At 59.0% G+C, this 10,957-nt stretch overlaps 2 protein-coding genes across 3 annotated transcripts in view; one reads left to right on the top strand and one right to left on the bottom strand.

Annotated features, from left to right (window-relative positions):
• DOK2 (docking protein 2) overlaps nucleotides 1-2,295 on the bottom strand; it is a 5,378-nt gene extending 3,083 nt beyond the window's left edge. Inside the window, exons 1-2 of the mRNA XM_042886284.1 lie at nucleotides 2,066-2,295; nucleotides 575-856 (exon numbers count right to left, since the gene is read on the bottom strand). Of these exons, the coding sequence (XP_042742218.1) occupies nucleotides 575-856; nucleotides 2,066-2,242 (459 nt within the window). The 5' untranslated portion in view covers nucleotides 2,243-2,295. The remainder of the gene's footprint in view (nucleotides 1-574; nucleotides 857-2,065) is intronic.
• A 1,292-nt stretch (nucleotides 2,296-3,587) lies between these two features.
• XPO7 (exportin 7) overlaps nucleotides 3,588-10,957 on the top strand; it is a 31,005-nt gene continuing 23,635 nt past the window's right edge. For both annotated transcript variants that reach the window (XM_042886343.1, XM_042886341.1), the window contains exon 1: nucleotides 3,588-3,680. In XM_042886343.1, the coding sequence (XP_042742277.1) occupies nucleotides 3,663-3,680 (18 nt within the window). In that variant the 5' untranslated portion in view covers nucleotides 3,588-3,662. The remainder of the gene's footprint in view (nucleotides 3,681-10,957) is intronic.

Genomic DNA, 10,957 nt, shown 5'->3' with positions numbered 1-10,957 from the left:
TGGATCCATCCATACCCCAAATGGAACCAGCATCCCCACACCAAGGTTATCCCATCCATCCAAACCCCAAATGGACCCAGCGTCCCCATGCCAAACTTATCCCATCCATCCGTACCCCAAATAGACCCAGCATCCCTCATGCCAAGGTTATCCCATCCATCCATACCCCAAACGGATCTATCCATACCCCAAATAGACCCAACATCCCCACTCCAAGGTCATCCCACCCATCCATCCCCCAAATGGATCCATCCGTACCCCAAATGGACCCAGCATCCCCCATGCCACAGTTATCCCATCCATCCCTCCCCCAAATGGACCCATCCATACCCCAAATAGACCCAACATCCCTCATGCCAAACTTATCCCACCCATCCATACCCCAAATGGACCCATCCATCCCCCAAATGGACCCAGCATCCCTCATGCCAAGGTCATCCCATCCATCCATACCCCAAATGGACCCAGCATCCCCACGCCAAGGTCATCCCACCCACCCACCCCCCAAAAGGACCCGTTTCCCCCACTGCCCCGATCCTCCCACCCACCCGTGCCCACATCCCCCAGCTCTCACCGGGAACGCCAGCTGGCACAGCCTCCTCACCCACCCCTCCGCCTCGCCGCCCTCGGCCGCCATCAGGTAGCGCTTCTCGGTGGTCTCCAGCAGGAACGGGGCCGTGGCTTTGGGGCAGCCCGGCTCGCCGCCCGCCTCGGCCACGTGCACGCAGTCGCTCAGCTTCACCAGGCGCCGGCTGCTTTCGCCCTTGCGCGGTTTGTCGGCGCTTTCAAAGAGCTCCAGGCGGGCGGTGGAGCAGGGGGTTTCGCGGTACAGAACGCCCCAATACTTCTTCCATTTCTGGATGCGGAGCAGCGAAAGGAGGCAGGGTAAGCAGAGCTGCTTTCGCCCTTCCAGGGGATTTCAATTGGCCATTGGTGCAAAATGCTCCGTGATCCATCCCCAAAATGCCCACGTGGGCCCTGGGGGTCTGGGCAGGATGGGGAAAGCATCTCCAAGCCCAAGTGCAGCATAAGGGAGATGGGGTCCCTGTGCTGCAAAGGGGGACTGAAGGCTGCTCAGCATCACTCAGCCTGGGGGGGACGTGGGGAAACCATCTCCATGCTCATGGAAACCCCTTACCCTGGAAACCCCTTATCTATGACATCCCCTTACCCATGGAAACCCCTTACCCTGGAAACCCCTTACCCTGGAAACCCCTTACCCATGGAAACCCCTTACCCTGGAAACCCCTTATCCATGACATCCCCTTACCCATGGCACCCCCTAACGTATGGCATCCCCCTGACCATGGAAGCCCCTTATCCATGGCACCCCCTGCCCATTGCATCCCTCTCCTCCTTGCATCCCCCCACCCATGGCATCCCCTTACTCTTGGCACCCACTTATCCATGCCATTCCCCTGCCCGCTGCACCCCTATTCTCATTGCATCCCCCCATCCCCCTTCCCATGGCATCGCCCCAAAATCCATGCCCCCCCAAAGGGCTTCCAGCTCCCCATTTACTCCCCTGTTCCTAAAACCACCACCTTCAGAGCAACCCCTGACTCACGCCCTCTCAGCAAGCACGGAAGTTCATTGCATTTTGCATGGGAGGCGTGCAGCCCCAGAGGAAGTTTTGCACCCAAACTCACCTCCTGCAGGGGGTCCAAGGGGAACCTGTGGGGCCCAGCAGCCCAAATCGCTGCACCTTTTGTTAAAGCCAAGCTCCAAACCCACCCCATTTGCTCTGCAGCCCCCACATCCTGCTGGCTGCTCATCCTCCCCACCCAGCATGGCGAATGACTCCTTCCTCCTTGCACAAGAGCAGCAGCCACCGTCGCCGAACCGCAGCTCCCTCCGAAGCAACGGCGCATGGGGGCTGCATCTCTTTGCACCTAACCCCATCCTGAGAGCTGCACAGGTGCTCTGCTTGCTCTGCATCTCTTCACGCTGCATCCCAGCACCAAATCCTCCAGCTCAAGGATGCTCGGGGTGCCGCACATCCCGCTGTCATTGCTTACAGCCCCCCCGAACCCCAGCAGGAAGCCCCCCCATGCTGCACCCTCACCTTGCCGAAGGTCTGCTGCAGCTGCAGGTGCAGCACGCCCTGCTTCACCACCGCCTCCTCCATCCTGCAGCCCAGAGCATCCGTCTGTGCTGCCCCTCTGTCACTCACTGTTCCCCAGCGCCCCGTCTGCACCGACGCCACGTGATGTGCGGTTGGGTGCTGCTGTTTCCTCCCCATGCTCAGCTTCCTGCCTTCGCACCGTTACCATAAAGGGCAGCCGGGTGCGCAGCTGCACGCGGGGCCCTGAGAAGGTGCTGGGGTGGGAATGGGGACCTGAAAAACGGGGGGGGGTGAGCTGGGGTTTGGGTGGGTGGGAGCCCGTGGTTCGTCTGCAGCGTGATGCTGCTGCTCATCCTGCGCTGCAGGCTGCCCTGGTGCATGGCGTGGGGTGGAGGTGGGCATGGGTTGGCGGGGGTGGGTCTGCAGGATTGCAGCTCACGGTGCATGTGGGAAATGCAGCCTATGCACGGTGTCTGTCAGCACATGCAGGGAATGAAGCCCTCTGGGTGTGCAGGAGGTGCAGCGAGCCAAGAATGCATCCCTTGGTGCACGCAAAGTGTAGCAGCTGCTGGTGCACGAAGAGCATTACAGACCCTGCTGCATGCAGGGGATGCATTCTTCAGTGCAGGCAAAGCACCTCATTGGTTAGTGCACGTAGGAAGCATGCACATTAGTGCATGTATTGCACCTCAGCGCTCAGGGCATGCACAGGATTCTCTGGTGCTTGCAGGGAATACATTCTAGGTGCATGAAAAGCACTGCATCCCTTGCAGCATGCAGAGGATCGCCCGATGCGTGCAGGAAATGCGTCCATTGGTGCACACGGAGCACCGCAGCCCTTCAGCGCATGCAGGGAATGCATCCCCCGGTCCCGCAGAGCTGCACCCCAAGGCGCGCTGCACAGCAGCTCCGGGCGCTCCTCAGCCCTTCGCGATTTCACCCTCGGGCCACGCGGGGGCAGCATCCCATGCACAGAACTTCCGCGGGGGGTGGGGAGAGAACGGGGCCGGATGACGCCCAGCAAAACCCGGCTCCGTGCTTTGCGGAGGAATTAGGGGGCGGCGGAGCGGCGGGGGCGGCGGGGGCACGGCGAGCACGGGAGCAGCACGCGGGGACGAAAAGGGAGCGCGGCCCCTTTAAGAGCGATGTCAACAAAGCGCGCCCCTCCCTCCGCGGCGCCGCCGGCGTCGTGACGTCACTCGGCCGCAACGGGCGCCGCGCTGTTCCCGTCGCGCTCCGCGGGGGGGGCTGAGGCAGGTGGGCGTGGCTTTAGTGAGTGGGCGTGGTCAAGGGGCGGCAGCGTTCAAGTGGTTGGGCGAGGTCAATGGAGTGGGCGCGGTCGGAGGGGGTGGGCGTGGTCAACGGCGGTAGTGGTAACGAGAGTTGGGCGTGGTCAAGTGAAGTGGGCGTGGTTAGACGGGGTGGGCGTGGTCAACGGTGTGGGCGGGAACGGCGCAGGCGCCGAAAGGCGGGAGGGCGCGACGCGCATGCGCATTGAGGCGGCGGCGCTGGTGGCTGAGGAAGGGGTGGGGGGGGCGGAGGCGGGCGCGTGCCGGGCCCGGCGGAGGCGGAGGGAGCGGAGCATGAATGGAGCAAAATGGCGGATCATGTGCAGGTGAGGGGGGGCCGCGGACGGCCGGGGCGCTCGGGGAGGCTCCTCTCAGCCTTTCCGGGCCATCGGGGGACTCCGAGGACGGGCTCCGGGCCGGTTGCGGCCTAGCGCGGCCTGCTCTGGGCGGGCGGCGGTGAGGCTCGGTAGGCCGCGGCTGGGCCTGGAGCCGAGGGATGCGGCGGGGCCTGAGGGTCCCTAACGGCCGGGGCGGTGCCGCGGGGCGGAGCTCCTGCAGCTCGGCCCGGCTCCTGCAGCGCGGCCCGGTCCTGCAGCGCGGCGCCTGCTCGATGCCCGCTGCCCGGCCTCGCCGCTACCGGGCCCGCCTCATCCCTAGGACAGAAGTGGAGCGGATCTGCCGTGTGTGAGCCCGGGGGTGGCCGCGTTGTTCGGTTGCCACGCAGCCGCTTTGCTGAAGAAAGGCCGCGTTTCGGTGCCGTGCCGTTAAAGCCGTTGAGCTGCGCGGTGCGGGAAGCTGCTGCTGTCGTGGTTTGAAATCCTGCCTCCTCGCTTTGCTTTTCTTTGTTAAATATTGCGTTCAGCAAGTGGGAGTTATGCCCCGTCCATCCCTGGAGGTGTTCGAGGTCGGGTTGGATGGGGCCCTGGGCGGCCTGGGGTGGTATGAAATGTGGAGGTTGGTGGCCCTGCGTGTGGCAGGGGGTTGGAGATTCATCATCCGTGGGGTCCCTTCCAACTCTGGCCGTTCTGTGAGTTACAAGCGGCCAAACGGGGTCGCGATGGCCGCGTTCAGCTCTATGGAGTTAAAGTTTAAAGGCTGCAATGTGGGAGATGCTCCGCTCGGGGGACTGGTTTGCAAATAGAGCTGGGGCAGCTGCGGCCCGGCGTGGTTCCTGCAGGGCAAACAGAGCTGGAGGAGTCGCTCAGCGTTACAGCTGTGTGTGCTCTGCACGCTGCTGATGGTCTGTTTCTTCTCTCTGCTCCAGGTGCAGCACCCAGGGAGCCTCGTGTAGTTCCTTTCGGCACAGAGGTTCCCTTCAAAACTGACTCTGGATGTGTTGGGCCTGCAGGAGGCGGTGCTTTGTGTGAATAGATTGAGTTTGGGGTGAGAGGTCTTTACAGAGAGAGCAGTGAGGTGCTGGAACAGCTGCCCAGAGAGGCTGTGATGCCCCGTCCATCCCTGGAGGTGTTCAAGGCCGGGTTGGATGGGGCACTGGGCAGCCTGGGCTGCTCTGAAATGTGGAGGTTGGTGGCCCTGTGTGTGGTGGGGGTTGGAGATTCATCATCCTTGAGCTCCCTTCCAACCCTGGCCGTTCTGTGATTGTGTCAGAGATCTTGCTGTCACCTCACAGCCCAGCCCGCTCGGCACGGCTGGGTTTGATGAACTTAAATCTCTGTTGCATCCTTAATGATTTTATGGCCTGAACCAAGCTGCACCGCAGTCACTGAGTTATCCTGCAATGTGTCCTGCCAGTGTGGATAATGGGGAGAGCTGTTTCAGTGGCACATGCTGTGGGAGTTGGCCTTGTTTTAATAGGGGCCGCCACTGCCAATAAATGCTGGCGGCTGGGAGCTGTGCAGAGTTCCCAGGGTTTGTGAGAGCTTTGCTTTGGGCGTCGTGTGCTGGCAGGCTGGGCTTTAATCGGGCTGTGGGCAGGGTTACGGTGCCTGGTGGGCACACAGAGCCATCGCAGAGGTTATTGGCAGAGCAGTGAGAAGGAAGGCGAGCTTGTAGAGCTGTAGCAAGGGAGAGATCGCACCCTCATGGGGCTTTGGGAACTGGAGGTGATGCAAACTGAGCTGCGATGCCCTGTAGCTGCAGCTGGGCGCTGCTGAGCGGGAGGAGGCTGCTGGGTTTGTGCTGTGATGCTGAGGCAGCAGGAGTGCAGCCGGCTGTTGCGGTGGGGCTGAAGGGCCCTGCGTTCTCCAGGTGAATTGCTGCACACCAGCTTGCCCATCTGTCAGCTCACGGATGCATATTGCTGATCCCAGGCTTGGAAGCACGGCCTAAGCTTGTTCGCAGAGCAGAGCAAGCAACCTTTAGCTCCGTGGGCAAATGCAGCCCTGTTCCTTTATCCCACCACACGGTGCGAACGGATCTGTTCATCTTTGCTTTCTGCTTTCCTTTCGCTTGGATGTTTTCCGTGCTGTTGCCCTGAGATGGGATTTGTGCTTCCTGAGAGTGAATGTCCCCACAGCAGAATGTCTGCTGGTAATTAACGCTGTGGCTCTGAGCGTGGAGTGTCGTGTTGGTGTGGAGCTGTGACGAGTGACTGTGCCACGTGGAAGCCGTTCTCAGTTCTGTGCGAGCCCCTCTCGCCTGCTTGGGGTAACCTGGCTGTGAGCTGAGAGGAATGAGATGCAAGAAGAGAAGCACTGAGCTGCTGCTGCTATAGAAGAACGTAGAACCTGGCATCCCAAAGGATTTTCCCTTGTTACCTGACTGTGGGCTCGGTTTGGACGTTGCTGTGTGTTGGATCCTGCTTTGCAGAGGGTCGGCAGCAGGCAGGTTGCTGCTTTTGTCTCGAAGCCATCGCGGAGGAAACCTTGTTTTGCATTGGGATGGGCATCGTTTGGCTCCATCCCCACGTGGCAGAGATGTGCAGGACTGGGGGCACTGGCTGTGCTCAGAAGGGACAGCAGGGGGGGCTTGGAGGGGCCTCGGTTTGCTGCTATGCTCAGAAAGCATCTCCCAGCCAGCGCTTCTTGAGGTGCTTTGCTCAGCTGGGTGCTTCCATCCCCGACAGGAGCTTTGTTTTCCCTTGTTTCTGTATTTTAGAAGACTTTCATCATTTTGGCTCAAGCACAAAATCAAATTGGGCTTTAGAAACCCACAGCGCACAGAGGGAACCCTGCGCTGCGTGGCTCCGTTTGCTCTCCTGTAACCCTGCACCTGCTTGGTACAACACAGGCAGGCGCAGCAATCGCTTGGAATGCTTTGGTTTAGCTCAAGGTTTCACCTCCTGTGTGTCACTGCTCCATTGAGGGCTGGTATTGATCTCAGAATAGCCCACGGCACTGCTGTGGGCCCGGGGAGGCAAGGGCTGCCTCCACTAAAAATAGAGCTGGCAGCAGTTGTGTTGCAAATTAGTTGTTGTTGTTTTAACCGAGCTGCTTGGATGCTCGGCACCCAGGCTGCAAAGTAACAGCAGTGGTGTTGGGTTGGGGCCGGAAAGCAGAGTAACTTTGTGATTGCTGGTAAGGCCTCCTTGCCCTCGATGCTTTTGAGAAGCCTGCAGGGCTCAGGTCTGCTGGAACAGAGGCGAACTTCGATTTTAACCGCTTCCAATTGTCTTTTTGCTGGTAATTTTCTGCTTCTGGGGCTGTGCTTTCAAGGAGACGTTCGCTGGTGGCGAATGCTCTGTGCTCCCCTGCTGGTGCAGCTGTGTGACTCGGTTGTAGGAATCTGAGAGTCACCGCTGTCATCTGGGGCTTCACTCTCCTCGTCCAGCTTTGGTGCATCCCTCCCACAGCAGCTCTGGGCATCCTCAGCCAAATGCAACCAAACGGGAGCCAGCGGAGCAGGCGCTGCACAGCAGACACTTGGTGCAGATGCTGCCATGGCCGTACGGAGCAGCCAAGCAGTGCTTGGTGAGCAGCACTCACCCCTCTGCTCCCATCTGCCGTGTTCCCACGGAGCAGGGCTGCGATTCCTGCATCATCCCCACGCTTTTCCTTCGGCTCCTGTTGGAAAACTCGGTGCCCTCGCAGCACCGACCGCGCGGTGTTTGTGAAAGCGCTGATTGCAGGAGTGAGAGTCCAAGGACGTCGTGCTGGGAAATATGAATTGTGCTGTTTCTCTCGTAGCAGCAGATAATGTCTGTAGCTCAAACAGGGCGCCGAAGGTAACCTGCAGTGCTTTGCTGACTTGGAGCAGCGCCGGAGCAGCTTTAGAACTTCGTATGGTGGAAAACACGCTGAGCTCTCGGGTTCGTTTTGGTGCAGAGGGTTTCTGCTGCCTCCCTCGGCTCAGCGTGGCAGGGAGATGTTTGTGGAAGAGCTTCTCCTCCTCCCTGCCTTCAGCGCTGTGTTGCTCCCACGTGTGCCTTGTGCTTGCTGTTTCCTAATTTCCTGGTCGCTGCTCGTTAGGAAACGGCCGACCTTTGCCAAGCGGGAAGCCTTCAGGTGAGCAGGGAACATTCAGTCCTCAAAAAGAGAGGAGGAATTGCTGCAATTTCTGGAGCAGCACACGAATGTGGCACATAAATAAGAAGGGAAAGAGAGATGGCAGTGACTCATTCTCCCATACAGAGGTGCTGCTGCCGCCCAGCCTCCCGTTCTGTTCCCAAATGGAAGGAGCACCTGCGCCCTGCGTTGGGCTGCTGCTCTCTTTGCCTGGGCCCTGCTGGGGCACAACCGATCCCTCAGCTGCTCTGGGACACCAGTTTGTATCTGCTGCTCCTGCAGTGTCGGTGGGCATCAGCAGAGCTGTGTGCAGCTGCACAGCCGTGCCTGGAGGGAGCAGAAATGCAGAGGTTGCTCTGTCTCTTCGCCCATCAGCCCCTGAAGAGCAGTCAGCTTTGGGGCTCTGCGTCCTGTTTGCTCCCTTTTGCTCTCGGTTCCTCAACGCAGCTGAGCAGATCCTGCTGGAGCAAAGCCTCGGTGGAGCAGCGGTGTTTATTTGCAGCCAGCTGAAATATTGAAGGCTTTGTGCCGTGTCTCAGTGGTTTCTCCAGTTGCTCAGGGTATCAGGTCCTCATTTTGAAGCTCCGTGGGATGGAATCCATCCTTGTTTCTGGGTGCTTTGTTGGCAGTGCTGGCTTACAGGGGTGTCAGTGCTGCTGTGGGGCTGCATGGTGAAATAGCAGGGCTGGACCTGAGAGGAGTCCCCTTCAGCTCGACTTGAAGGCCATTCATCATAAGGAAATAAACGAGAGCTCTTTAGTGATGCCCTGGGAGATGCCTGGAAGCGTTGCTGCACTAAATAACTCTTTGAGATATTCTGGAAGGGCGTAAGTTAAGTTTTCTTTCTCTTGTTAGCAGCATAAATGGAAATGGGCCGTTTCTAGTTGAGATTCCCTTAGCAGTGAGGGCGATGAGCCACAAGCCCTGGGTTTCACAACGGTGAGCACTCAGGAGATGCATCACCGTGCTCCTCAGTGCTGAAGAGTTGAATTGCTCCGTTTAAAAGCTTTTTTATTCCTGGTTGAAATAGCTCAAGTGACCCGAGCCGCTTCTGTCACCGCAGCCCTCCGACTGCTGCCATGAGTTTGGTAAAGCACAGTGATTCCCAGCCCTGACCTCAGCATCATCATCACCATCATCTTCCTCCCAGGCCAGGTAATGCCTGCAGCTTGGGGGTCCCCGGTCGCCGTGGCGGTGGGCACACAGTCACTGCTGCTGCGCTCATTGCGTGCCCTCTGCTGCCCAGGCCTCCTCTGCTGGTGACACACAGGGGGAACAAGTTGTGACAACGGGTGGATGTGCTCAGGGTGCTGATAACGCTGAGCACATGGAAGGACCTGTGGCTCAGGGGGGCAGGAAGAAGGCAGGAGGAAGGAATGTGAGCATCTCCAGCCGTGCTCATCCTTCAGGATGACACCCAGGCGGCAGCAAAGCTTGGGTGGCTGTGCTGAACCTGTTAGTGGCTGTGCTGGGGGCTCCCTGTGCTGCTCCATCTTGGGCCTGCCAAGCACAGCCTTCCCTGCCTGAGATGGGAACTCAAACCCTATTGAACTGAACCTGCCTGCAGCTTATTGCAACCCCTGGATGTAAAGAGCGTTGCTTAAGCAACCGTGTAATATAGGATCAATTGCACAGCCAGCCCCCAGGGGCTCCTTTTTAGGTAGCTGTTGCATTCCTTGTAGTGTTTATCACTTTAAAGATGATCGCACGTTGTTTATCTTCACCGTGGGGAAAACCCAGCGCAGTGATGAGTTTTATTTGCAGCTCGTGGTAGAAATAAGATTGATGGGTTGCTTTTCTTCTGCCTTCTGAGCTTCAGAGCTGCTCTCGGCAGGCAGGCATCCGAGGCCAAGATCTCATCAAGGGGCTGCTGTGTGCGCAGGGCAACCGGCCCTCGTGGAAGATCCCTGATGTGGATCCTGCCCGTGGGTTTGCATCAGGCCCACAGCTTCGTTGTGCTCAGGGTGAGAAGAGATGCAAAACCAACCCGAGAACTGTGAAATGAACCTTGCCAGGGTTCAGAAAGAGGCCAGTGCTGTCCCAAATAGGTGAACACAGGGAAAGGGTGTGGGGCTGTAGGCAGCGACGCCACGAGGTGTCTGAGCTGAGGAGCCTTAGCACAGCAGTTCTGTGAACACAGCTCAGCGTTCCTATAACTGCTCTGGGCTCACAGTTGAGCTCAGTGCTGCTGGCTGGGGTTCCAGCTTGTCGTTGAGCCTCGGTACAGCATGAAGTGTGGGAGAGAAAGTGGACTGAAGGGCCTGGGTTGCTGCAGGAGCTGCGGCTGTACCAGCATCCCACCAGAACCCCAGGCTCGCAGTGCTCTGCCAAAGGCAGCAGGGGAGGTTTGGGAGCCCAGGGCTGCCTGCTGTGACTCAGCACCTCAACGCCAACTCGTTGCTTCTCCTTCCACTGCTGTCCCCATGTCCCCAGCAGCTGGGCCTGCTGCTGCTGCACACCCTCAGACCAGAAGCTGGCCGCCTTCTCAGCCGCCCTGCAGAATCTTGCTTTGTAAATCATGTTTTCAGATCCCCCTTGCTCTCAAAAGAGCAAAGAAAACCCAGGGGTTGGTCAGCTGGAATTGCCCTCGGTGCCATTTTACCTTTCTGACCCTCAGCAAAGCCCCGCGTGCCGGAGCCTTTCCGTGCTTCACAGGCTCTGCTGTCTCATGCTTTAGTGCTTATCTGGAGCACGCAGGGTGCTCACACTGCCTGGTCGTTACACTGAGTGCTGCCTTTTTATCTTGCCTGAAGGAGAGGCGTTGCTGAGGTGCTCCCTGCCTCCTTGCTGCCCCAGCGTCGCCGTGCAGGAGTGAAGCTGGCTTCATTGCTGTCCCTTTGGTGGGGAGGATGATGGTTTACCGTGGGCACGCAGAATGAAAGCTCCGCACGTGGAGCCTTGGCTCGCTCTTGGCATCGCCCTCCCAGGCTTTGCTGTTTCTCTGTGTGCCACCTCTGCAGCTCTGCTTCTGGGGACAGTGTGTGAAAGAAGCATGGAGCGAAGATCAGCTGGAGGTCTGGGCTGCTGGGATGCTCAGGACGGCTCACGCAGCGCCACAGGAGATGGGATGAGTGCCAGCAGCTGGCGTGGACACGGACTCTCCACGGAGCTGCTGGATAACTGGGGGCAGCTCTCCTACATCTGTTTTTCACCTGAAAGCTGTGCTGCAGTGGCTGCAGCATCCCCTGACGGCGGCCCTG

This window comes from Lagopus leucura, unplaced genomic scaffold (genome assembly GCF_019238085.1).
Source record: "Lagopus leucura isolate 7727_CA_CO unplaced genomic scaffold, USGS_WTPT01 Super-Scaffold_100056, whole genome shotgun sequence".
NCBI classification, from domain to species: domain Eukaryota; kingdom Metazoa; phylum Chordata; class Aves; order Galliformes; family Phasianidae; genus Lagopus; species Lagopus leucura.
Note: the sequence above shows the minus strand (reverse complement) of the source record. Positions and strands in the feature narration are given on the sequence as shown.